Genomic DNA, 27,999 nt, shown 5'->3' on the forward strand with positions numbered 1-27,999 from the left:
CGTTATTCACAGGCACTGTGGCGTATACGTGCTATTCTTTTTGTATTGGCTTTTTTTAAAATCACATATGGAAGAGTAGGGGAGGATAAAGCGGTTGATCAAGCAAAACATTTATGTTCATGCAATCTAGCAATATGACACGTTATTATTCAAAGTATTTTATAATGCTAGCTAAATGGAAAAGAACCACTTCAAAAAAGTTTATAATTTTTTTTTTATAAAAAATGGATTTGTATTCTTATTTTAAAAGCAACATTAAAAATTTTTTTCAATGTTTGATATTTAGATAAAAATATGGGGTTCGTTCACTTATATTTTTGCACGTTTAAACCATGTACTATGTTGTGCTTCCATTGCTCCAAAATTAAATTTAAGTAGTAAAATCAAACTTTTCTTCTCTAAATTCTCCCATTTCCAATATGTTCACATTTTTTTCGAAAAAAAAAAATGATATGACATTTTTAAGAAAATAGACCGAAAGCCCACAGAAAATTTTGGGAGATGATGTATAACTTAAACGTGAGTATGCAGTTTTATAGCCTTATGCGTTCTTATAAAGAATTTCAATATCTGGTAGCGCATTAAATCGCGGTTTTTTATAGTTTCGGGGTGGGGGCGGGGGTATGCTAAATTAACAAAAATTCCCATTCTGAACATAAGGACCTCCTATTGACCTCCGAGCAACAGGTCACGAGATATATGCGAAAAACTGATTTTCGTGACCTTTTGACCTCTATAACTTCTAACGCGGACGCTATATCAATGTCGATTTTCACATCTTCATAACAACGCCGTAACGAAAGTCTATACCAAAATCGAGCCCAGTAGGAATTTTTCCGCAGATAAAACCTAAAATTACTGGACTATATTAGACCGAGAGCCCACAGCAAATTTTGGGAGCGGAGGTATAACCAGCCTTATGCGTTTTAATAACGAACTCAAAAGTCTGGCAGCTTTAAATCGTGACTTTATATGGTTTCCGAGGGATTAAATATTGCGATTTTTCCAATTAATCTGAGCAGGCTAAATTAACACTAAATAACAGTCTGAGTATAAGGACTGATGCTCTGTCATTTCCCCTAAGCCTGAAGACGTCAATATTGACGATGCGATGAGTAGAACTCAAGATATTAGCTGTTTTGAAAATTTTGAAAAAAAAAGTAAAAATTGCTTTTATTAATATTTTTTTACTTTTGACCTCGAATATCTTTCCAATGGTTACATGTACCTATTTGAAAAAAGTATAGGTACAAGATCTTTTTTGTATAAAATTTTATTTCCTATATGAATATGATATGCTCTTTTGATTATTATAATTGTTCAATTTTGTACAAAATTAAGAAAAAAATGTATTTTTGATAATTTTATCAAACTTTTGACCTCGAATATATTTTAAATGGTTAGAAAAACGAAAAAATTGTACAACGCCTTTTTTTTGTCCCTAGAGCGTTCAATTTTCTATAAGAATATTTAAAGAAATTTTCGAAAAAGTCGATTGATAAAAAAAAAAATTGATTTTTTTTAAATATCAGATTGAAATAAATTGCACGACTGGGGCCGCACGTACTTGCTCTTATGCTTAAAGTAACTATAATATTAAAGCTTTTTATTCAAGAAATTTAAAATTTGATATTTTGAAGAAATTTCATAGTATAAAAAAATTAAATCTGTTTTTATAATTAATTAAACTCCGTTGTAAATTATCTTAAAAAAAACAAAAAATATGCCATTTTGTTTCTTGTATAAAAAGGTATTTTTAGAAAAAAATTTTCGAAAATTGTAGGAGCCGTTTTTTAAAAAAATAATTTTTTATGTATAAAATTTTTTTAACATTTTTCAAAAAAAAGTTGGTATGCCATTTTTAAGAAATAATTAATTTACACATAAAAACTAAATTTCAAAATTTTTCATTGATCCGTTTTCAAAAAATTGATTTTTCAAAAAAAAATTTTGAAATATTTTTAAAAAAACCAAAAATGCGTTTTTTGAAAATTTTCTAAAATTTTAATATTATCTTTACTTACACACTTTTGTATAAAAATTTTCATTTAAATCGGGTTAATGTTGTTCGAGATATTCAGAAACGAAAAAAACCGTTCTATGACAGGTACCGTTAATAACGGTACAAAAAATATTTTTTTTATTTAAAAAGTTGGCTCTTATGTGTAGTACTACACACAAAAATTTTAATCAAAATCGTTAGAGCCGTTTTTGAAAAAAATTAACTTTTCTATTTCCGTTATATGGCAGGTACCGTTAGTTTTGGTCATAAAAAAAAAATTTCAATTTCCCCTCTAGGGAATCGCCAAAAACTGCTATCTACCAAGTTTGAAGAAAATCACTTCACTCGTTTAGGCTGCAGCTCCAGATAGAGACAGACACACAGACAGACAGACAGACAGAATTGCCGGACCCACTTTTTTGGCATTCTCCATCATCGTAATGTCATGTAAAATTGTTATCTCGAGTTCGATTTTTTTTACGAATCCTAAACTTGCCCTATAGTACCTATATCGCAAGTAAAAATGAAAAACTCCGAACGGAAGATCTTCCAATTTTATTAAGAGCTCATATTTGGTGAGTACCTATGTTCTACAGGTGTGGTGTAGCAATCGATTTTTCGGAGTATGAAACCAAAAAAAAAGATATTCGATTTTTTTGACCCATCCTAATCTACATCTTTCTGACTTATATTTAGAAAAGACAACATGCTTTGAGACTCTATTCACAAAAGGTTTTTGTAAAGCTCTTCTTTGCCGTTTACGAGATCAACCTAATCTATTGACCGGCAGTGTATGTATCTAGGTACCTGGAAGTGAAATAATTTGTTGAAACATTATTTTTTTAAAATAAATATAAATAATCGTGTATATTGTTCTCAAGAGACAAAAGTTCTCATACAAAAATAACGCAACGAAATACTAAACTTAAAATTTCGTTATGCTTTCCGTTTCACAGATCAAGAGACCGCTACTTTACAAAACGAAATTCGTAAGTGTACTAGATTATTTGGAGAGTTTTTTTCACTGTCTTACTTGCGATATAGGTTGTGAGGGGCTGTTTGTCATAGGCTGGGGTATATTTGTTGGGTCCAGGGTTTAACAGTCCAGTGCATTTATAATTTGACCCAGCAGTTTGTACCACCCCCAAATTTGTTTTGCTCATTCGATAGAGCATTGGCTGAATATCATTACCCTGATTTTTCGCACTCGAGAAATTCACCTTTCGGCCGCCATCTTGAATTTTATCGATTTCTATTTATCCTATATTAAAGTCGTGTATGCAAGAAACGTAGGAAATTAAATTTCGCGTCTTTTATGTTTTGAACACTTTTTCGATATTCTGAATATTAAAAAAGTTACAAGCGAACAAAGTAAAAAAAAACAGAAAAAAGTGACAATTTTAATGTTTTGAGCACTTTTTATCAAAATTATGAAAAAACCTTCCAAGATAAGATTATTCACCTTAAAATTTTCTACAACTCTGCTATTCAACTTTTTTTTCTATCGCTATAAATACAAAAGTTATTAATACTTTTTTTGTTAAAAATGCTCTTTTTTGTTTGTGTTTTTTATCTTTACTTTTTTCTTATTTTTTTTTTTTTTACCAAATCTTGAATTTTAAATGATTAGTGAGTATTTTATAGGTTAATGTTATACCTAAGAGAAAATTCAAGACCTGCAATTTTTTTATATTTAAGTCTCTCTTATTTCGTAAAAAAGGGGTATTTTTTAACAAAAAAGTATTAATAACCTTATTAATTATAGCGATACAAGAAAAAGTTGTATATCAGAGTTGTACAGAATTTTAAGGCAAATAATCTTTTTTCGATACGTTTTTTCATAATTTTGATAAAAAGTGCTCAAATCTTTAAAATTGTCATTTTTTTCGGTTTTTTTTACTTTTTTTGCTTGTAACTTTTTTAATATTCAGAATATCGAAAAAGTTTTTAACATAAAAGACGCGAAATTTAATTACCTACGTTTCTTGTATACACAACTTTTATGTAGGATAAATAGAAATCGAGATATTCAACAAAAACTAAAATCCAAGATGGCGGCCGAAAGGTGAATTTCGCGAGTGCGAAAAATCAGGGTATTGATATTCAGCCAATGCTCTATCGAATGAGAAAAAAAAATTTGGGGGTGGTACAAACTGCTGGGTCGCCCATATATGAACATCATAAATGCACTGGACTATAACTAAAGAAGCAACAAACTTTGAGGCTATTCTTTGTGCATTTCCCTTTTTAAAAAGTTTTTAGTTTTAACAATGGTTTTACAATGATTAACTTTATTTCATAGTGTTATGCATTATACAATTCAAATTGATAAACTTAAGTTTAAATCAACTGAGATAGCAGTGTACACTATGAATCATAATCTGAGATAGCAGACGTCATATAAATCACAATCCAAGATACCAGACGTCACTAGAAACTACAGTCGCATATAGCGTCACTATACCTAAAGATAAACTACTGTCTGAGATAGCAGACGTAACTCTAACTACTTTACAACCTGAGATTTCACTTATGGATGCTTACATGGAGAATAAAAGGGCACCTTAATATAAGATGATGCTCATCTTAAATCCCACCCGCTTAAAATGAGTGGAATCCGCTTAAATTCTTTTAAGGTGAACTTCATTTCATCTTAAAAAACCAAGAAAAAATTAAAAATTAAAAACTATAATCAGGCTTAGTAGCAGTTTGTCATACTTATTTTCAGCAGCGATGATTTACGATGGTAAGGCACTTGCCTAGACAGCCAACAATTGTAGGTTCGATCCCGAGTGGCCGCCAGTTTTATTTTTTATTAACATGTTTCCACATAAAAATAAGAGGATTTCCGCTTAATTTCTTTCAAATTTGTGCATTCAAGAAATAAAGAAGATTTTTACGCTTAATTTATAACGGAAGTCATCTTTTTTGGTCATTTGGATGGATCGATGATAAAAACCCAGAAAAATGGTTTTTTCGTAGACATCTTGAAAAAACAACTGTAGCATTCCTCCAAGTAACCTCGATGTTACTACAACTGATAGACCGAGAGCCGACAGCATATTTTGGCAGTTTTGATATAACCGAAATTCGAGTGTGCACATATCTAGATATGCACCACAGTATATCAACGGAACAAGTCTGGCAGTGATCTTTTTCAGCTTTCCCTTGCCAGACGCATCCAAAGTGCAGCAAAAAATCAATTTTTGGCGTTTTAGTATAACCGAATAAATGATACACCAAAAAATCATAAAAAATCCCCTGATTTCGAATCTGTGGGTACCGCAAGTTTCTTTTTCAGCTTTCCCCCCGCCAGACCGCTTTAAAGCTTTTTTAAGTGCATTTTTCTAATAAAAAACCTAATTACTTATTTTCTGTTAGGTATAACCGTATGATGGTAACAAATTAATATTCAATGTCTATTCCAGGTCTAGAAAATATAAGTTTAAGCCAGATATTTTTCAGCCTTCCCTCTGCCAGACGCAGCCAAAGTGCAGTCAAAAATCAACTTTTTGCGTTTTACTAGGTATTACCCTAATAAATGATACACCAAAAAATCATAAAAAATCCCCTGATTTCAAAAATGTGGGTACCAGAAGTTTTTTTTTTAGCTTTCGCCCCGCCAGACCGCTTTGAAGCATTTTTAAATGCATTTTTCTAATAAAAAACCTAATAGCTTATTTTCTGTTGGGTATAACCGTATGATGGTAACAAATTAAAATTCTATGTCTATTCCTGGTTTAGAAAACATAAGTTTAAGCCAGATATTTTTCAGCCTTCCCTCTGCCAGACGCCCTTAAAGGTTTCCCAAACAGGTTTTTCCATAGAAAAAACACCTAGTTTCTGTTTTTTTCTTATAAAATTGAAATAATATTTTTTTGTTTAGAGTAACCATATGATGGCCAAATATTAACTTTGTCTGCCTTTTTCTGATTTAGAAAATGTAAGTTTAAGCCAGTTTTGTTTCAGCCTACCCTCTGCCAGACGCCCTAAAAGGTATCTCAATAGTACGGGAAAGTTAGATTTTGCTATATGGGTCTGGGAAAAAATCCGAAATGCATTTTGTCTTCAAGGATTAAAAGAGCATAAACCCAGGGATCGAAAGAGTCTAAAACCACATTTTGTACAACCGCACCAAAAATCATTTCGTTTGTCCCTATAAAAAAAATTGCAATTTTTTGAAGTTTTTTGCCTACAGATCGAAAACGGTCCGTCAAATCGAAAAACCAATACTGCAACAAATGAAGGTAATTAAAAGATCTACAACTTTTACAACGAACAAATTTTTTAAAAAACGCTCAAGTAAAAGAGATATGACAAAAATAAGAAAATCACTTTTTGACGTGTTAAAAAAAAAACACCCCAACTTTTAAACCTAAGGGATAATCGAAAAATGTTATTTAACATATATTGTAGAAAATTAAATTATTTCAAGTTTGTCATACATTGTTTTTTTTTGTAGGTTCAAAAATACGCGAGTTATGTGAAAAACTAAAATTTGTATTAAAAAAAAAATTGCTGCCAAATGACTCTTAGTGCGATTGAACAAAATTTGGTTTACGACTCGTGTCTTTATGCCTTTCGAGCCCTGAAGTCAAAATGCATTTCGGATTTCCCAGACCCATATAGCAAAATCTAACTTTCCCGTACTATTGAGATACCTTTTAGGGCGTCTGGCAGAGGGTAGGCTGAAACAAAACTGGCTTAAACTTACATTTTCTAAATCAGGAAAAGGCAGACAAAGTTAATATTTGGCCATCATATGGTTACTCTAAACAAAAAAATATTATTTCAATTTTATAAGAAAAAAACAGAAACTAGGTGTTTTTTCTATGGAAAAACCTGTTTGGGAAACCTTTAAGGGCGTCTGGCAGAGGGAAGGCTGAAAAATATCTGGCTTAAACTTATGTTTTCTAAACCAGGAATAGACATAGAATTTTAATTTGTTACCATCATACGGTTATACCCAACAGAAAATAAGCTATTAGGTTTTTTATTAGAAAAATGCATTTAAAAATGCTTCAAAGCGGTCTGGCGGGGCGAAAGCTAAAAAAAAACTTCTGGTACCCACATTTTTGAAATCAGGGGATTTTTTTATGATTTTTTGGTGTATCATTTATTAGGGTAATACCTAGTAAAACGCCAAAAGTTGATTTTTGACTGCACTTTGGCTGCGTCTGGCAGAGGGAAGGCTGAAAAATATCTGGCTTAAACTTATATTTTCTAGACCTGGAATAGACATTGAATATTAATTTGTTACCATCATACGGTTATACCTAACAGAAAATAAGTAATTAGGTTTTTTATTAGAAAAATGCACTTAAAAAAGCTTTAAAGCGGTCTGGCGGGGGGAAAGCTGAAAAAGAAACTTGCGGTACCCACAGATTCGAAATCAGGGGATTTTTTATGATTTTTTGGTGTATCATTTATTCGGTTATACCAAAACGCCAAAAATTGATTTTTTGCTGCACTTTGGATGCGTCTGGCAAGGGAAAGCTGAAAAAGATCACTGCCAGACTTGTTCCGTTGATATACTGTGGTGCATATCTAGATATGTGCACACTCGAATTTCGGTTATATCAAAACTGCCAAAATATGCTGCCGGCTCTTAGACTATGAAGGCCGTCTGACACATACGTACCTACATTTGTTTAATTAAAAAAAAAAAGGTGAAGGGTATTTAGGTATGACAAGCTTATGGTTAGTCTATTTTATATATTGAGTAGAAAATGTGATTGAATTCATAAACGCATCTCTGCTTGTGCATCAAAACTTTTTGTATGGAAAGAAAACACTACCTTATGTACAAAGCATCACGTATCAAGTTTGCACCAGAATCAGAAATATATTTGATGCAATGGATCACTGCGTTAATGAATTTCTGAATACTTTAAGGACGTGAGGCAGAAGAATGGCTGAGTACCAGAAGTTTTACACATACATACATTTTTGAAATAAGGAAAAATTTCATAGTATTTCGGTGTGACCAGCTCATGGTTAGGTCGAGAAAAAAAATTGGATGCCTGTAAAGTCGGTTAACGGACGATTATATCTACGTGATATTAAATCAGGTTGTGTGCTTTATTAGGCTATTGATTATGTCGAAAAAAAAAAAACATGGTAATAAGGAACTAAGACGTATAGCCGGCCCTGGCAACACTTTTCAACACTATTATCTACTTTTTCTTTTTTCGTCATCATCTCTAATTTTTTAACACTAAAGCCTAGTACGCAGCTGGAGCGAAACGAAAAATGTTGAAGTCTCCAAAGTGAACAGCGGACATGTTAACGAATAAATACCATCGGGTATTATAGCAAAGTAAAAATAATAAAAATACAAATAAAAAAATTCAAGAAAAAACATCAGAAAATCAGCCTTATTGTGAGTTTCACGTGAACAAGATTCCACCCGGAAAAATTGAATTTCACTTTATCCCTATTGGAAGTTCCGGGCGAAAAGTTGTTCACGTTTGGACATCTCCTTGTATTTTCAACATTTTTTTCAGGTAATTTGTCAGGTAGCTCTCTTCTCACTAAAATTTTGATAGCATGATAGCTTTTTAAATTTCGGGCGAACAAAAATATTCCGGGCGAAAAACATTCCACGTGAAACTCCAATAGGGCTGAATAAGTTTTAAAGCAAAAACAAAACAAATTTAATTTAGTTCAAGATTTCGTTAACGAAATTTTATATGGAAAATTTGGTTTCGCTTCAGCTGCGTACAAGGCTTAATTGTTTTTATAAATTAATGATTTTATTCAAAAAATACAACTACTTAATAAATTTTTAATCAAATTCCAAAAAGGAGGATGTTATAAATTCGTTTGTATTTTTTTTTTTGTTTGTTACCACATAACTTTGGACTGGGTGAACCAATTTTGATAATTATTTTTGTATTCGAAAGCTGTGCCTGCAGTGTGGTTCCATTTCAATTTCATCCAGTTCTAATTTTAGAATCTTCTATGAGAAAACCATAAATTCAAGTTTCGATCCATTTTGTTTGATATAAACGATTATTTTTGTTTTTTTTTTTTTTTTTTTTTTCAGCTTCAACTTTAATTCTTGTCGCGTTTTACTATTGTGTACTTCCTTTGCTTCAAAGTGTGCGATTTTAATTTCAACTTCACCTTTTTTACAGCTTAAAGCTTTATACATACCATTGTGTTCAGGCGGTTACTTTAAACTAATACAAAAAGTTCCTGTTGTAGTTTTCTTAGGATCCGCATCATTTCATGTTTTTAAACGTCTTCCACACATTCATCAATCCTCGTATTAATAATTCCATTTAATAAACTAATGCAAATGCTGGCGCTGTATCATTGTGTATTTGATTAATATGTACAATAATGTGAATTTTTTATTCCGGAACAAAAAAAAAAAATTAAGACAATTAAAAAAATGATCAGTTTGGATAAGTTGCTTAGGTTTTTTCAACACTGTATATTTATGTATAAATATATATACTATAAATATGATTTACATATATATCTATATATATATTTATATACACATATAATAACGAAACCACTGAAGCTTTCTTTTTTTTTCTTTTAATTCACATTTTATTATTATGTATGTTGTATTATTTACTGTTTAAGCCACAGAGGCATCTTCTGAATTAAGCACGGAAGTTCACTGTGCTGGGTGTTGAGGCATTAGTATCTGATATTGCTGATGTGGATTTTGGGGTGTTCCCTGGTGATAATAGTTGGGAACCAATTGGGGGTGAATAACGGGACACATAACATGGTAGGGTTGAGCCGATGTTCCAAAAGCCGTCTGTGGTCCCCCGCCTGCAGGAGAAGGTTGTGGTGGCGGGTGGAATTGTTGATGTGGCTGACCTGGTGAAGGAGTAGTGGATGGGGGTGTTTGCGCTAAAAATTGTATTGACTGTGGAGGCGGTTCATGAAACATTCGCACCTATAAATTATATAGTTTAATATAAAAAAAGTTTCTTATTCATCTATTCAAGTGATTATTTTACCATTGGTTGATATGGTTGCGTCGGGAAATGTGGCGGATGCGGCGCTTGTTGATAATGGATAAATTGTTGTAATGGAGCCGCTGTTAGTAATGGCTGACCCGTTGCAGCAGCAGCTGAAACATGCATTTGTGAAGTCGCAACTGGACCTAGTTTAAAAAAAAAAGAAAAAAGTAATTTAGACATTTGTATTTCTAGAAAAAGAAGAACCAAAATAAAGGAGAATTTGGAAATTATATGGACGTTTTTCGGCAAAAGATGACTTTGTTATTTATTGAAATTCAAAGTCTGTGACATTTTTCACAGTAAGAATGAAATTGAATATTTTTTCCTGATAGTTGTTTGAAGCGATTAGGAAAATTATTTCTGTTGGCAAGCCACACAGTCTAGCTAGCCAGTAGAACAGGAAAAAATTATAACTCTTGAACGATTTGTTTGATTTTTATTGAAATATCAATCAGTCAATCAAACAGTCAATCAATCAAAAATTCTCCTAATCACAATAACCGGCATCTAGGGGCGAAAATCAGGGTTAACGGTAATATTTAACGTTTTAGTAATCCCACAAAGGTTAAGGATAAATCCGAAAAGACGATGATAAAAGTGAGTATTTTTTTAAAGATATGTAACAAAAGTATACAGCCGTAACTTAGCTTTACCAAGAGCGTTTAAAGGAACCCAAAAGATTTTTTTGATACAGAATTCAAATGTATTTTTATTTCATAGATCATAACCTACGTATTTCAAAGAAAAAATAAGTCAGATGAACGAAACTAGAATGAAAACAGAAAAAAAAACTAAAAAAGTACAAAATTTATACCGCAAAACGAAGTATACAGAGAAAAATAACCATGAAAAAGGATGGTCAAATTACAAACTCCTTAACTTTTTTTTAAGGAATTAATACTTTTTATTTCTAGGGTACCTCCTAGATCTGACGAGGGCAAACTTTTTAATCAAACCGAATCTTAACCACTCTTCCTATAACTGCTTTTGAATGCTTCCTAACTTTTCGCACCAAATAGTTTAATATATGCCCAAAAGCATTCAAATCGGGCAACTAGGGTGTATTTAGAGCTAGCTTTGAAAGCAGCTGACCAAGCATTCACTTAGGGTCGTTACCTTTATGGAGGATAAACGATCCATTTTAGCCGAATATTTTTGCACTCTGGTGCAGATTGTTCTTTAGATTGTCATCCATTATTTCCTCAATGAAGATTGAGTTATCCACTCCAGAAGTAAGCATATATATCACTATATGATAGTCCCACTGCCGTTTTTTCGTTTCCGTAAAATGACCTTATTTTTACTAACGCTATGGATTCCTTAACGCTTTGCATTCATACACGTTCGAATGTTTCCATGAACGAACATTGACTTTAACCACTACCTAGGCTAGAAGTAGCAAATGAGGAGTTCAGAGTAATAATGGATCTAGTCAACTTCTCTACAAGTGGGATATTTTAAGGTCATACAAATTAAAAGTTTTGCTTTATCTTAAATAGAATAAATATTTGGGAGATATAGAGCTATTGATCTCTGAACTATTTTTTTTTTTTTTTTCAAAATAAAAAGCTTCTCAAAGTTCTGTATAATGCACAAATTTTAAATGGACTTGAGCCATAATAATTGTAAACGCTCCATATGTGAGGAGGTTCGATGTCGAGCAAACGTCTCACTGTACCTCATACAAAGTAAAGAGAGCCAGTGGCAACATTGCTTAGGAGCCATCACAGTTGATGCCTCTGATGTTCTTTTCTTCTTCTAAATCTACAATGGGCATGAAAAAACCAATTCCGCTTCGTTAAAGAAAGATACCCAACAACGACGTATTGGACAAAATGTCACCATTTATAGTCATAACTTTGAGGTAGTGAAGGACTTTGAATTGATTTTCCGTATATTAAATCATTAACAGTAGGTGCTATCGAATAGTAGTAGTAGTAGTAGAAGCAAAAAATTTATGAATTTGTGTTTCCCTACAAAATGGTTTTCAATTTTTTTTTAATAAAAATAAAAAGTAAAAAAAAAAAACTGTATTTTTTTAAATTTACTTACTTTGTTTTTTGTATGTATAACATTATTAATAATGAAAAACGTTTTTCCCTAATAAACTAATTTTTTTTTTAACGTTTTCATGCAATAATAAATTGAAATAACACACAAAATAATTTTGACCTAGATTTTGGGAAAACTAACCTGTGTGGTAATGTTCAAATAAAAAACCACTGTCAAACAACAGGGTGCTGTTCTAAAAAAACAAGACTATAATCTACTTTTCGTCGCCGTAAAGCAAAATTGTTCTAAGTCACAAAAAGCAAATTTTAAGCCTGAACTACATTAAAACACAAAGTCAAAAAAGTACGAAAAAGTAAACAAAGCTCAAAATATAAAAATCACATGTATATTTACCTGACATCTATTGGAAAAAATTAACTAAAAAAGCTCTTTTGTTTTTGAAGTTTTGAAATTTCAAATAAAAAAAAATTGAAATAGTAAACAAATTACAGTCAAATCCATCTAAGTCGAACTGTCACGGGACACGAAATTGGTTCGAGTTAGGAAAAAATTCGACTAAGAGGATTCTATTTAATCTTTTTGCTGCAGGCGGTTTCATTAAAAACGGTAAAAAAAATTTGAGTTAGAGGAAAATTTGACCTAAATGAAGTACGACTTATAGGGAATCGACTGTTTTTGAAATTTCAATTGTTTGTCAAAAGAGCTTTTTTTCACAAAATGACAGGAACTATGTGATCGAAGAGCTACCTTGCGGAAAGGATATAAAATATTGTTTGAGTGTATTTGTTCTTAAGACTTTGTGAAAGTTGAAAGCTTGGTCTTGTTCAAGCTTTTTGAATCGAACACTTTTTTAAAATGAAAGGGAGATATACAAAGAAGCTACTAGGGGGAAGAAGAAAAAACATCGTGTTTACTTTTTTGTACTTTTTTGACTTTGTGTTTTGATGTACAGTAGCGAGCAAAAAAAATGCAAACAATAAAAACATTTGCATTTTTTTGCTCGTCTAAAATCGCATGTTTAGGTAAACTTTTGACCAAATAATGGTTTTGGAGTAAAATATTCCACAAATTGAATCTGTTTAATGAAAATAAAACAGTTTCAATATGCCAAATTTGGTAACTTAGTTCGTGTTCAAAACTCTTTAAACTTTTTTCGTTTGCATTTTTTTTGCTCGCTACTGTAGTTCAGGCTTTACAAGGCAAGATTTTTAAGTTTCAAATTGGTTTAGGCTAGGCGCACACATGCGATTTTAGACGCGCGAAAATTTGAAAATTGTGTCTACAGTCATTGAAATTGTTGTCATCTAATTTGCGACTGAATAATCGCGCGATCAAAATCGCATGTGTGCGCCTAGCGACAATTATCTGCTCGTTTGCCATTCAAGTTATGTTTTTTTATAAAGTTTGTTCTTTTCTCTTGAATAAAATATACAAGTTTACCTTTAGTAGGTGCATACTATTTCTAAATATTTTTTAAAACTAAAAACCCAAAATGGGAGATAGAACAATTCCTATACAAGTACGTTTTTTCCTTAAATAAAAAGTGGACTTAGAACAAAATATGATGGGACTTAGAACAATCAAGAATACTCGGGCTCATCAAAAGGCTACTTCCCTGTATTTATTGTTCTATGTCCCATTAAATTATATTATCTATGGAATGAATTTTTTTGGCAAAAACGGTTTTCAAATTCGGAAAAAGCACTCTCAAATTAGTAAAACTGCATCATTAACTCATTTTTGGTAAAAAGTGGATTTAAGAAAGAAAGATTGTAAGGAAAAGAGCTTACTTTTTAAAATGAAATTCCGACACATTACAAGAAATTCATGAGTTTTTACCCAATCCTTCCATTGGAGATTTCTTTTAATAGAAATATATGGTGCGAAATTAATTTGGAAAACTATTTTTCATACGAAATGAACTGATAATTTTATAACACTAACAAAATAATCAAAATAATTATTGTATCAGTTTTTAACAGAATTTCTAATTAGAAATTAATACTATTCATTAAAATAACTTATTAATAAATGAATTTTCTATTTGATTTAAAAATATGTCATGATATTGTGACAGGGAATTAGGCCAATTTCTAAAATTATAATATGTAACCTATACAAAATCCTCGTTTTTTATTTAATTGCACGTGTCCAAAAATTAAATTAAAAAAAAAATGTATTTATACATCACCTCTTCGAAGCCTTGGTTGTTGAACAGCATTTGGATGAGAGTGCTGTTGTGGTTGCATCAAGTAAAACGAAGTTTGACTATTACCAACATGTGATCCAGTTGAATAAATTCCATTAATTGACTGAACCGGTGTCTGTGGTGTATGTGGACGAGAAGGATTTGGTGTACTTGGACTCCTCGGAGTAAACGGTTTAGCTGATGGATTAAGCACATGGGTTTTCTTTGTTATCGTAGTTTTAGATGCAGTTTTGTCTGCCGACAACAGCTCTGTATTATTTTTGTTCGCATTATTACTAAACGGATTATTCATATTGTTTGTATTGGAACTGTTACTGTTATTATTCGCTTGTGAAGAAGACATTGCCGAGTCGATGCTACTTGTTCCAGGTGATACAACTGGCGATGTTTGTTTTGCAATTTGCTGCTGTGAATGATTTTGGTATAGAGATTTCTCTTGTGATTGAGTTGGATGCGAAAACTGAGCGGACTTTTGTGGTTGCGATATATTAGAATTATCAGCCTGTTTTATATTCAGGTGGTGCATCTGTCCGGACTGCATTAATTGCGCATGATTATGCATAGATGTTGGATTATGAGGCGAAGTGTGTTGTTGAATAGATGGCTGAGGTTGTGGTGGTGACCTCGATTGCTGTGCTTGATGACCAGTCAAGTTTGATGTTTTATTTGAACTTAACGGCATTTGGTGTTGAGAATTTGGAGGATTCATTCCAGATAGATGGAAATCTTGTTGGAATTTCCTTAAATCTTGAATTTGATCGTCACGACCTCGCATTGGTCTCTGTGGTAATGGCGGCTGTGTTCCTAATTGTAAATTCGCTGTTTGTTGTCCCATATGATTAGTATGCAACGGTGGAGAATTATTTGTCTCTTGAATGTGTCCTGTACCTGCTGCATTTTGATTATGCGACGGAAGAATCGACTTCGAAATGGTCATCTAAAATAAAGAAAATAAATATGTAGATACATATGTACTTTTTTTATTCAATAGAAACACAAAAGGGCGTGTCTGTAATTTGATTGTCTTATAATATATGTATTGATAAAAAACTTTAACGAAACTAAATAATTAAACTGGTTTGCATAAAAAAAATTAGTGTACTTGGACCCACGAATTAATTGACAAAATTGCACACTGTGCGGTGCGAATAAAATAAATTTACACGATATTGAATTGATGTTGAAAACTTTGTACTTCACCAAAAACGCTGGGTCAAATTAGTAAGTCACATTTTTGCGGGACAATTTTTTATTTCATGAAATGTGTTCAGGTGTATGTATATCCTTATCATACAAATCATTTTTTTGGGATGATACGAGGTCGGGAGCAGTCGCCAACTTGGAAAAGAGGTTGGTATCCTTTTTTTTTAGTAGCTCCGTTTTTACTAATTTTGACCAAAACTGACCAAGAACTGACTTATTAACAATAATGAGGTTTTCGTTTGGTACAAAAATACAATTTTTTTTGGATTTAGATCTGTCAAAAAACTGATATTGACAATTTTTGCCTTCGTTTGGCCAAAAAAATTGGTTTATTTTTTGATCTTAGATCAATTTTCCATATCTGGATTCTTCAGCAGATTTAACCCCCTTTCACTAACAGCACTATGCATGGATCATTATTGGCATCCATCTGTCTAACAAGTTTTTGTTTGATAATAATTTGTTTCGGTTTCAAGAAAAAATTAAAATAGTTTTGAATTCAAATGGAAGTAGTTTTAAGTGAATTAATTTATTGGTCCAGCTCATCTTCGGATACAAAATCAACGGTCGAATCTATATTTGACAACTGCGATCGCTGCTTGGTTCACAGACACAAATACCCACCAATACTATAGCAAATAAAAATTAATCTGAAAACGTATTCGTTTCGTAACGAAAAAAATCAATTTATAGATCAAAATTTACCAAACGAAAACCCCATAATACTAAGACAGACAGAGTCTATCAGTTTGCTAATAGTTTTGGGAACCATAAAATAAGAAGTAAAATTAATTCAAAAATAATATAAAGCTTAATATTAATTCCATAACATAAAATATACATACATAACATATTATAGCAAGTATTGAACTACTTTTATTTTTAATTACCTGTTGTGGATTGTATTCTACATAACATTGAGTACCATAAGTTCTGACTATTCTCTGTGAAGTGTTTTTAACAGCTATATTAGGAATATCGCCGTTCAACTTTGTTTGTGGGGCATTCCCTTGATGCCTATATGATGTAGAACTGAAAAACAAAAATATAAAATAAAAATCTTATTAGTAATTTACGTAAGCAGCGATTTTAAATATATTTTTTTGTTAAAATAACTGTTTAAGGGAGATGTATAAATATTTTATTAATTTTTTTGTGACAACCACAATTGGTACAAAAAAAAAATTAAAATTGATTGTGCACTTTAAATAATAGTTTAGTGCATAGATATAGTGTCAATCATCCATATTAGTGGGACGGAATGTTGAAATATAAAATTCATTAACGACACTGTTCTATGTAATAATTTGGTTTTTCATAAATTGTTAGGTGACCTTAATATATTTTTTCAGGCAATCATCAAATTTGACTTAAAAATTGCTTTAGAGAAACGCGAACCTCAAAACTTTCCAATAGTTAAAAAATTATTTAAGAAAAATATTTTGGTTATGAGAGCAATTATGTAAAGTTGGCACCCCGAATGCATATTTTTGTTGCAAACCTGCGTGGTTTGTTGGCCCAAGAAAAGCCCACCATTTTCTTTCGTTTTCATTTTCTTTTTTTTCACAAAATTTTTGTTTGTTCAGTGCAAAAATCGTTGATTTTTCAGTATAGTTCGTTTTCCCAAGGTTAGCCCAATCTAAACCACATTTTTTGTCATTATAACTTTAATTACAAGCTTAAGTGAATTTTTTTTTTGTTTGAAGCTACCAACTATCAACAAACTATCAACTATCAACTTTGGGCAAAAACCAACGTTTTAAGCTAACGATATTTTCACAGGAAAAAAAAAATCATAATTTTTTCGGTTTCTGAAATAAAAACTGTTTTTTTTTTTTTTTGTATCTTTTGAAACAATGGGCTGACGTTGGGCAAACGAACCACGCAGGTTTGCAAAAAAAAAATCTCCACCTACGGGTGCCAACTTCACATAGCTCCTTTTTTTAAACTCTTCCCTGTTCTAATCTTAAAGTAATGCGAAAAAGCTTTTTGTGAAAGAATTTAAATTTGCAAAATAAAATAAATATTTACGTATTGGTAAAATTGAGCAGTAAATATCATCTTCTGTATAATTAAGGGGTCATTACCATAGGAATCGTTAATAAACAAAAAATTCAGATTTTTCGTTTGTTTATTGTTTTCTCTAGCATTTCTTTCATTCAAATAATCATGATTTTTTGTGAGTTTTGAGTTGATTTGTCGTAATGAGCCAATAAAATTGAGTTTCTCTTCAAAATTGAGTTTTTTGTTTATTTGCTCTCAATTTTTTTGGAAGGTAGACTTTTGATTTGAAACGCGCTGTAGTTATCTTATTTTAAACAAAAAAAATATGCGCTCATGATTATGAAAGTAGACTAATTGTTTAAAGAAAAACTTACTTAAAAAATTTCTTATAACGATTTAATTGTGTTTCTTTTTTGAAATCACTGAAGGAGCAATAAAGAAGTTTATTTACTGCAATTTCACTTTCAAATTAACTTAGCCCCTTAAATAATAATTATTTTTATATGATTGTTTTTTTAGGAGTGACTTAGTCCGCTTTCATAATTCAGAACACATGCATATATGTAGATTAAAAAAAAAAACGAATCAATTTACATAATATTTCTACAATTTCTATGAAATCCAGAGCGCTATGTAAGTAATGATAATTTTTTTTTTATTGAGAATAGTCAAAACAAAATATTTATCGAGACCACTTTTGAGCTATCTCATATCTTTTATAATTTTTACTTACCCTGCCATTATTGGAGAGTAGCCTTGATTAATTGCAAAAGAAGTTGTCCCTTGTATTTGCACCGTTTGGTAATTTGGTAGCTTTGCATTGTTTGAACTTTGCTGTGAAACGGTATTTGAAGCGGTTGATGGTCGTAATATTTTGTTATTATTAGTTGGCGCAGCTTTCCGCTTGGGAATTTGGACAAATTTCTCCGTAACAGAAGTATTTCTCTGAGTCATTACAATATGATGTTGATTTGGAATAATCGTTTGGGGCATTATATTTGTGTTTGGAGGCCGCGATAGTGCTGATGCAGCAGCAGCAGCATTATTATTCTTATTCATCATGGTTGTATCTTCTCTATTGTTTTCTATTGGCCTTTCAACAGCTGCATATAAGGCTTCTTCATCACCATTTTCTAAATCTAAACGTTCTCTGCATATAGGATTCTTTTCAATTTCTTGAGCAAGTTTTTCTGCTTTAGCTTCAGCCTCTTTAAATTCATCAGTTTCTCTTTTTTCAATCTGAACAGTGTAGTCAGATAAAGAATCATCGAATGTCGATTGAACTCCAAATGTTTTTTCATTCTTTATGAACATATCATTGGCATCCCAGCCATTTGTGCCTCCATCTAGTTCAAATTCTATTTCACCATTCATACCCGATGCATCCCATGGCTCCAATTCCTTCTCATCGAGATGAGACACTATCAACAAATAAATTTGTGTTATTATCTGTTTAACATCAAAAAGAATAATCAGACATACCAAATTTTTCCGAAATCGCGTTATCAGTTTGAAAAGCACCACCTGTAGCATAATTCGGATCAAACTCTTTAGCCACAATACTAACAACGTTATCAGATGTAAATATCATACAATTTGGAACAGGCTTTTCTTCATCTAATGTATTTATATTGCTCTTAATGCAAAATGGCAGTTCTAAAGCAATCTGCAATAAAATAATATAAATAAATTCTTAAAAACAAAATAATGGTTGACGAACTTACATCAAAATTTGGAGAAAATGTTCGAAAAACTCCTTCATACAAATTTCCAGACCTTAAGTGAACTTGAACTAAGTTACCAACAAGTGCGGTCGCAGCATGCATAAAATAAGTATTATTATAAACGCCTTGCGCTTGAACTGATTTTCCTTTAGATTGACGGTTATCACTCGCGTACCTAAAATACATGCTCACAAAATAATTAATAAACAGGCAAACATACTATAAAAATCTCTCAACTGCTACACCTACACCTAAGCTTGGATTTACATTAAACGATTTTTCAAGAGATGACTTGTATTTGGATTTACATTGAACGATTTTTCAAGTGATGACTTGTATTTCGATGGCAGAGAGTGATAAGGAGGTGAAGGAAAACATGGCTATTGTCTGGCCTATTGCCTCGCCCATTTCGGCCCATTTTATTTCATCAGTTCTACTTCCAGTTTTTTTGTAATTCTTTTCATTTGATATTTTTAAAAATCAAATAAATTTTAAAATGTATGGTTTTTACGTACATAATAAAAAATAAATAGAAAATTTTGTGTATTCAAAGAAATTGATTGAACAAATTTTCCTGTCAGCTCAATAAGCAGCCTTCAATTTAAGCTGTCGGTGAGCTGAGTTGAATAGTTTAGACGTCTAGAGAATTTTATGTTACCATATTAAGGTAAGTCAATCCTAAGTTCAATCCTAAGTAAGATAATCATTTTATGTGTTTTTTTTTTTATTTAATTTGATTAAGAGAAAAATTAACACAAATTCAATGCAGATAAAATTATTAAAATTATTTTTGTTACAAGAAATATCCATTTTTCAATTTTTCGAAAAATATAGAAGAATCTTGGAAAACCGACATCCGACACTTGGAAAATCGTTTAATGAAAATCCATGTTAACCTTAACCTTAAAATCGACATAATAAAATGCCAAGAACCCTTAACTTGTCGACAAAGGCCCTAACGAATCGATCTTGATGATCGACCGGCTGTTAATCGGAAAGTATTTCAAAAAGGGAACAAAGCTTTCAAACTTAAAGTATATGTAAAAGAGCGAATACACATATTCCCACAAAGATGCAAATGCATTATGCGAGACAAGTGAAGCAGCAGAAAAATAAAACAGATAATAAAAAACGATGCTGATAAATTAATTAATTTTAAATTAATTAAACTGTCGAAATTTTTAACAATATTTATCGAGTTTTCATTAAAGAACATTTTTTAAAGCTCAAAATCCGACACACACAACTATACGATTAATAAAATAATATTAACTTGAGTATAGAGATAAATGACGAACCACTTTCAATAACAATTTTTAATATAATCTTTTTGGAATTAGAGTATTCTGAACATTAGACATAAAAATCGGTAAATAGTACGTATGTTATGAAACTTCTGAATTCTTATTATTGGTGACTTAAAAAAATAAATTAGTTCGAGAAAAGGGGATTTAAATGTTGTAAAATTATTGCGACTTGAAAGATCTGGGCAGTGAATGTTTGAATTGTTCAATAGAAATCGACAATCTATTTTACCAGAAAGGATCTTATATAAAAAAGTTCATCAAGTACACACTTAAGCTGCGTTCCTTTGGAAATATTATTATTATTATTATTTATTAACAAGAAATTACAAATTTAATGTTAAAAAAAAAGAAAGAGCACTAGCTACAGGAGCTTTCCACTCGAAAGTAATATATATACTATAAAATTATATTGTTTGTATGAAGATAATTATTAATAATTGTTATGTTTTCAATGCTTATGGTATTTTAAAATGAGTATATGGATTGATTATTTTTTAGGATATTGTTTATTTGTTTTGATTCTGTACATGATGAGAGGCCGATTAGGTGTGAGATGTTAATGGCGTTGTTGCAGGTTGGGCATAATGGTGGATTTTCTTTTCTTAAAATATGCTGGTGTGTAAGAATGCTATGTCCCAAGCGAAGACGAATAAAATTTGATATATATTTGCTGGAATTAGAAGCTGGATCCATAGGAGCGTTGCAGTCAGTGTTGATTTGCGAGTAGTGTTTATTTTGACTTTTCCAATTTAAGAACTTGTTAGTTTTGAGTGTGTGTGTTATTTTTCTTTGAAGATCCATTTTTGAAAATACATCAAACACAAAAACTGTTTTTTTATAGCATAGTTTTGCCGCTTCATCTGCATATTCGTTCCCTGGTATCCCAATATGAGCAGGTACCCACATTAGCTTTAGCTTGTTTGGGTTCTTTATAAGAAGATCTCTTATATTGTTGATAAGATTGGTGTTGTTGTTAGGGTTGACTACTGCATTTATTACGGACAAGCTATCAGAACAAATTATCGTTTTTGTCTTTATATGAAGCATTGTTTTGGCAGCTTCAAGGATAGCTACTGATTCGGCAGTGAAAATTGATGCATATTCACTTAAAATTCCAGTTTTCAATAAGTATCCACTTTCATTTGTTACAGCAAATGAACAGTTGTAGGCTGATTTTGACCCATCTGTGAAAACAGGGTTCCAGCCATTGGATTTTAAATTGTCAATTATGTTATTAAAGTTTGCATGATAGATGATGTTGGCGGTATTTTCTTTATTATATTTGGATAGATTTAACACACAAGATGTAGGTTCCAATTTCCAAGATGGTAGAGTTATATTGTTGGATTTGATACGTTTAAAAGGTAGACCCATTTGTTTCGCAGTTGTTAGAGATTTTACAATGGTTGAAGGGAATCGCATGTTTCTGCTTGAGTTGTTTGTAGAGTCTATGTTCTTGTCAATGATAGAGTTACATGAAAATAATAGTTTAGCGAGGATCTTCACAATAGATTCGGACTGACGCTGCTCTAATGTATTAAGACCGGCCTCTGCCATGATGTTAATTATTCTGGTTGTGCGGTAAGCATTAATACTTTTTCTTGCTGCTTGATGGTAAGTTGATTTGAGCACATTTAGAGTTGATATAGGACATTTACCATAAATGCAAAGGCCATAAACTACTTTTGCTATACTGAAAAAGTAGTTCAAAGCAGCTTTAAGTACTAAACAGTAGATAAATATTTCCAAAGAAACGCAGCTTTAGATATTAGTTGAATATTGCCTAAACACTTTGTATTCTAAATATCTTGTAAATTTCTTTTGATGTTTTTTTCAATTCCACCTGAATATGTTTTATAAACAGTATTTTTACATTCACTACAGAAAATTAAACAAATTTTCGTCAGGTCATTAGTTAGTGAACTTTCGCTAAGTTGGAAAATGAATCGGAGAGACAAAATTAATGTATGGATAAAACGAACTTAATATTCCCAAGAGCACTTTTGTAACGAATGCCTTCTGGGTTCTAATATATTTAATCATCCACCTTTAATTTTTTCCCAAAAATGAAAAAAAGCTTCCAAGAAAAAAAAAACCGATGAAGTCGGGAACATGAACATGTGCCTTTTTTTGAAGAGCTTGACAAACAACAATTTTTGCACAGTCTATGAACTTTTCTATTTATGTTTGGTAACTCGGTACTTAGCTCAGTAAAATTTTCCACGGTAAGCAACAGCAAATAATTGTTAAAGATAAACAAAAGTACTTAGTCTTTTGTTGTAGTTTACAGAGATTTTTTTTTTTTTTTCTAAACTTATATATTTTTGACCCTTCAGCAAAGAATTTATTAATAATACAAAAAAGTAAGTTAATAATGAATAACCATAAAAACAAGGCTAATGATAAAAATCTCATGTCCCAATTGTTGTATTATTTAATTGACAATATTTTATAAACTCAGACAATTGAGACAAATTTGTTACATGTGAATTTGTCCCAAACAAGTAAAATCTATGTAAAGTGTTAAATGTGATCGACCATTTGCGATCATAAACATAAAGTTTATATTATATTCTACAATCTCGGTCTCGATTGGCTATCGATTCTAAAAAATGTTCATGTTAAACTATGAGACATTCAGAATAATAGTGTCCACTTCTCTAAAAGTTAGATGGTTTAAGGTCTTATAAAATTAGTGCTTATTTCTTAAATAAATGGTAAAAATAAACTTCATTTTTCAAAATTTCTCTGTTTCTTAAAAAGAGCTTCTCATCGTGTATAATGCACATATTTTAAATGGACTTATTATTCTGAACACCTCATATGTACATAAGTGGGAATGGATTAACTCAGCTTTTAGAAAAATCTTTAATATTCTATCTCCAAACTACCATATTTCTTCTTGAAGACACACATTTACATAATTGAAAGGAATTCTTCCTTAAATGTATTTAAAAACAGTTTGGGCGAGTTCATAAATGCAGGACTCCAGCAGTGCTGCAAAAAAGAGTTCATAAAATTACGAGTGAATTTTGACTAATTTAGTACTCGTTCTTAGGAACAAAGTTCCAATAAGTTTGATACATTTTTCAACAGACAGTTCTTGGCCGAATAAATGGATGTTCTATTTTGCAGAACTATTGCAGTCCTGCATTTATGAATTCGCCTTTTATTGAAACAAAACTTTAGCACTTAAGTTCAACATAAAATCTTATGAGACATTTATCGTACGAGTCTATTTTAGCCGTACGACTAAAGTCGACTGTGACTCTACTATGAGAGTTGTAACTTTAGTCACCTGCGGCTTATGTTCAGACGAATTGACTTAAAGCTTGACCACACCGAAAGGGTATGCGGTAGCGATACGGGCATTTGTATGAAAAAAAAAAAAAAAAAATCTGAACGGGAACATCAATATTCAGGTGTGAAATTTTGTTCATACCGGTCCAGGTAGCTGTACGGGTACCGCTACCCGTACCAATACCGCAAACATTGCGGTGTGGTCAAGCCTTTACACCGAAAAGATTTGCCGCACCTCAAAAATAAATTCGGCATGGGAGTTTATGTTCTAAGTTTCGTTTCAGCAAATGATCTTTTGGGCAGGATTTAAATTACTTTGCATAATCAAAGCCAAATAAAGTAGGTATTACAATACAGATTTTCAGGCCTTCAGTCCATACAAAAATTTGGCATTTCTTCCCGGTGGAGCTCATTTGGACTCATCAGTTGACTTATCGTGAGACACCTTGTTAATACCTACGCAATTTTTTTTTTTTTTTTATTCAGTTTAACTTACATTGATTTTACAACAAAAACCTAATGTGAATGTGAACTAGGTATATCCAGCAAGATTAAGATTTTAATCCTTAAAACGGCATTACATTACATTGCTTTCACTAGGCCGAAGAAAAACAATTACACTCTATGAAAATACCTACCCCATATACCTACTAAATTTCCTGAAACGAATTAATTTAGAGGAGAAGGTGTAATATAAGGAACCAGTTTAGCCAGCTTAAAAGTGGGACACAATAGATCTTATAAGTCGCAGAACATCTTACACCCCAAATACCTTTGAATCAATCAAATGGCTCATAATTATACATTATTTTATGTAATTTTTGTCAAAATTTAGATCATAATTATAATTTTATGCAGAGATATAAATAAAACTATAAATAAAGGCATATTTAAGAGAATGTTTGAAAGTCTACACATATACAGTGATGGACAAAACAATAAGACAATTTCGTCTTACTTTAAAAACAAATCATAAAACACACATTTTTCATTGTTTTTAAAAGAAAAAAAATTATTAATATAAAATTTACAGTATCGGGAACTTAAATCAATTCATTATCTAACAAGATTTTTTGTTTAAATAAAAAAAATAAATAAATACGAAAATAAATTGATTTCTAAAGCGGTCAAAACAATAGGACCACTACTCAAAAAATGGAAATTATTTCATATTTCAATTCTTTTTCTGGTCAAAACCAATAAATTGTCGAAAAGCCCTTATTTACCATCACCGCACATACTTTTGGAGGCTTTAATTCCACTAATTTGCGAGAAGTTCGTCTCGGTATTACATACCAAGTCTCTTGAAGTTTTTGCCACAACTCATCCTTATTTCTCGACTTTTTTGCACCCAATGAGTTCTCAAAGATAGCCCACAAATTTTCAATTGGACTTGGGTCCGGCGATCGGGCAAACCAAGACATAACATTAATTCTATGCCCCTTAAGCCATATTTGAACTGGACCGAATGTATATTTACGGTCATTATAATGCATAAACTGCCATTTTAGGGACATTTTTCATTCCGTATAGGGAAAAAAATCTTCTTTTAAGAAATTGGGATACAAATGCTGGTCCATGTTTTCTTTAATCCAAAAAATTATACCTACTACGTGCCAAGAAAAATACCTCCACACGATGATGTTTCTACCACCGTGTTTAAGCGTTTGTCTTGTGTATTGCGGTTTGAATTCTGCGTACTCTGGACGCCTTATCCATCTTTTTCCATCTGATCCCACTAATTTGACATTACTTTCGTCGGGCTACAGAACATTGCGCCATTTTTTCTTCATTATCTGGACCAATCCAATTAAAATGGTTTTTTGCAAAATTGATTCGGTTTTTGCGATGCCTCTTGCTGAGGAGTGAAACTTTCCTGGGGATTCTGTGGAAGAGTTACTTTTCTTATGATCTTCTTCTGAGCGTTTTCTCACTTATTAGCAAGTTAAGCTCTAATTTAATGTCCAAAGATGACCTGAAAGTGTCTTTTTATGACAATCGCATTATTTCTAAGACGTGTTTTTGTGAGGTTTTTCGCTTTGTTCCTATTTTAAAATTTTCTTTTGGGGGCTCTAGTGCGTTTAATACAAACTTTTTTAATTAACCAATAGTTTCGGTAATTTCCCGTTCTGATTTGCCTTCTCTTGTCAGTTAATGCATCAATTCTCTCACGGCTGAAGAACAATGGACTCCACGACCCATTTGAATGTTTTCCCAACTTTTTTTTTGCTCCACTAATATTAAATGATCTCAGAAGAGTATTCTATTTAAAATATTGTTTAAATTTTGAATCCTAGGCAGTGTTGCCAGAATATTTTAAAGGCATGGAGCCGATTTTGAAAAATCTTGGAGCCAAAAATAGCCGCTTTCAAAAATGGTCAAAAAAAAACGCAAAAAATGTTTGTGGCATGAGATTTAAAAATTTTTTTTGAATTTTCAAAAAATTTTTGCTCATCAGACTTCAAGTAGGTACCTATAATTTTTTTTTTTTTTCATTTTTGTTATATATTCTGGTTTTCATGCTCGTTTACGGGCGTAAATTTTGAATGAAAATCAAATGAAAAATGTATGCAAATTGGATGTCTGTTCACATTTTTGGTGAATTTTTGCTGTAAAATGCTTTGATTTTAAAGGAGCCTTAATCGCCAAGTTCAAAATTAAAAGAGCCGTAATCCGATAAATCGAAAATCAAAATTTTTAGGAGCGAGTTAAAAGTTCAAGGAGCCTGTTTGGCGATAAATAGCCGGCTCTGGCAACACTGATCCTAGGTAATACAAAAATAAATGACTTCACTTGGTCCTATTGTTTTGTCCACACGATTTGAGAGTTCTTTTTAGTTTATACATTTATTTTTTGCATCAAATTATCTGTGCATGTTCTTTTTCTTTTATTTCATAATAGTTCCCTTATTTTAAGCAGAATATAATAAAAAGAGCCTTTTTATATAATTTTAAAAAGAGATAGAGAGAATATTTTAAGAGTGATAGAGGTGGTCTTATTGTTTTGTCCGTCACTGTAATTCTTAACTGGAACATAAACTTTCTAAAAATTGACTTAACTTGTATTTATTAAATGAGATGTTTTCTCCGAAAATTAGGTTCATATTTTCGATTTATCGCCCCATTCTCTGAAATATCAGACAAATCAACTGGCTAATAACTACCTAAACAAAAGTAATTTAAGGACTATAGTGAGAATCCTTCAGAAATATTTTTTTTAATTGATAGCTATACGAGCAAGTTGCAATTTGATGTTATTGATTGGGTTCACCACCCATAAAGTAAAAAACATATTAAATTATGTTTTTTTTTTTTCTCTCCCCCAACAAAACACTAATCAAGTGCAGAAAACAAGAAAAGAAAAAGATGTTTATGAAAAACTGTAACCAAAGTAACAAAGGTAAAAAAAAAAAAAAATAAAGATGATAAAACTTATTTTAATATTTTGTGGAACATGTTTCATAAAAAATAATTGCTTAAGTTTTTTTTTTAATAAGAATTAGGTATATTTTTATTTTTTCTCTACAAATTTATTGTTAATTTATAAAAAATATTTAATACAAAAAAAAATTTAATACAAGTATATATATATAAGTATATAAGTACATTGAATATGCATTTATGTATACACCCATATGTATATAGTATACATATTTAATAAAAAAAAAAAAAAACATATATATAATCACACAAAAAAATGAATTTATATATGTTCATATATGCATAATATACTTAATATATATATCTACCTATTGTGAATGCAACGTATATGTCAATAGAAGAGATATGCGAAAAATTGACATATAATTGCAAACATTTTTTATTTCTATGCAGTTATTTTTATTACAAATTTATTAACACCTTGACAAGCCTGCGGGACGACTTTTCCTTTTACTGCCGTTCATAATGCCGATGCGTGTAATTTGAAAACAAAAAAGAAATGTATTTTATATTTTTCTTTTTTTTTTGTTTTTTCTTAATTCTTTTGGAAGAATTTTATTCTTTTCCGTATTTTTTTTCGTAAGGGTGTATTGCAATTTTTTTTTTTTTAAGTACTCCTCAATTAGTTGAACTTTTTTTTTTTTTCTTTCTTTCTTTTTTAAAAGTTGTCTAACTTCATGCAATTATATCTTCAAAGATGAAGAATCAACAACGAACAAACTTTTATAATTACTTTGAAGAATTAAACGCATTCTCTTTTTCTTTTTAATCAATTAATAGTTTTTTTTTTTTTTTTTTTTTCTTCACAA

At 31.1% G+C, this 27,999-nt stretch overlaps 1 protein-coding gene across 4 annotated transcripts; it reads right to left on the reverse strand.

The window, feature by feature from the left end:
- Positions 1 to 9,409: 9,409 nt before the first annotated feature.
- On the reverse strand, positions 9,410 to 27,984 carry LOC129913709 (ataxin-2 homolog). Of its 4 annotated transcripts, none has more exons than XM_055992511.1 (8): positions 27,611 to 27,984; positions 19,144 to 19,318; positions 18,902 to 19,085; positions 18,153 to 18,840; positions 16,306 to 16,447; positions 14,195 to 15,149; positions 9,988 to 10,133; positions 9,410 to 9,923 (listed from the first exon to the last, which is right to left on the reverse strand). In XM_055992511.1, the coding sequence occupies exons 1-8, from the start codon at positions 27,652 to 27,654 to the stop codon at positions 9,636 to 9,638; spliced, it is 2,622 nt and encodes an 873-aa protein (XP_055848486.1). In that variant the 5' UTR covers positions 27,655 to 27,984; the 3' UTR covers positions 9,410 to 9,635. The 4 variants fall into 4 exon arrangements, with proteins under 4 accessions (XP_055848486.1, XP_055848487.1, XP_055848488.1 ...); XM_055992512.1 differs by having other exon boundaries at positions 27,597 to 27,983; XM_055992513.1 differs by having other exon boundaries at positions 27,499 to 27,630.
- Positions 27,985 to 27,999: the final 15 nt, after the last annotated feature.

The sequence above is a fragment of the Episyrphus balteatus genome, chromosome 3 (assembly GCF_945859705.1).
Source record: "Episyrphus balteatus chromosome 3, idEpiBalt1.1, whole genome shotgun sequence".
Classification (NCBI taxonomy): domain Eukaryota; kingdom Metazoa; phylum Arthropoda; class Insecta; order Diptera; family Syrphidae; genus Episyrphus; species Episyrphus balteatus.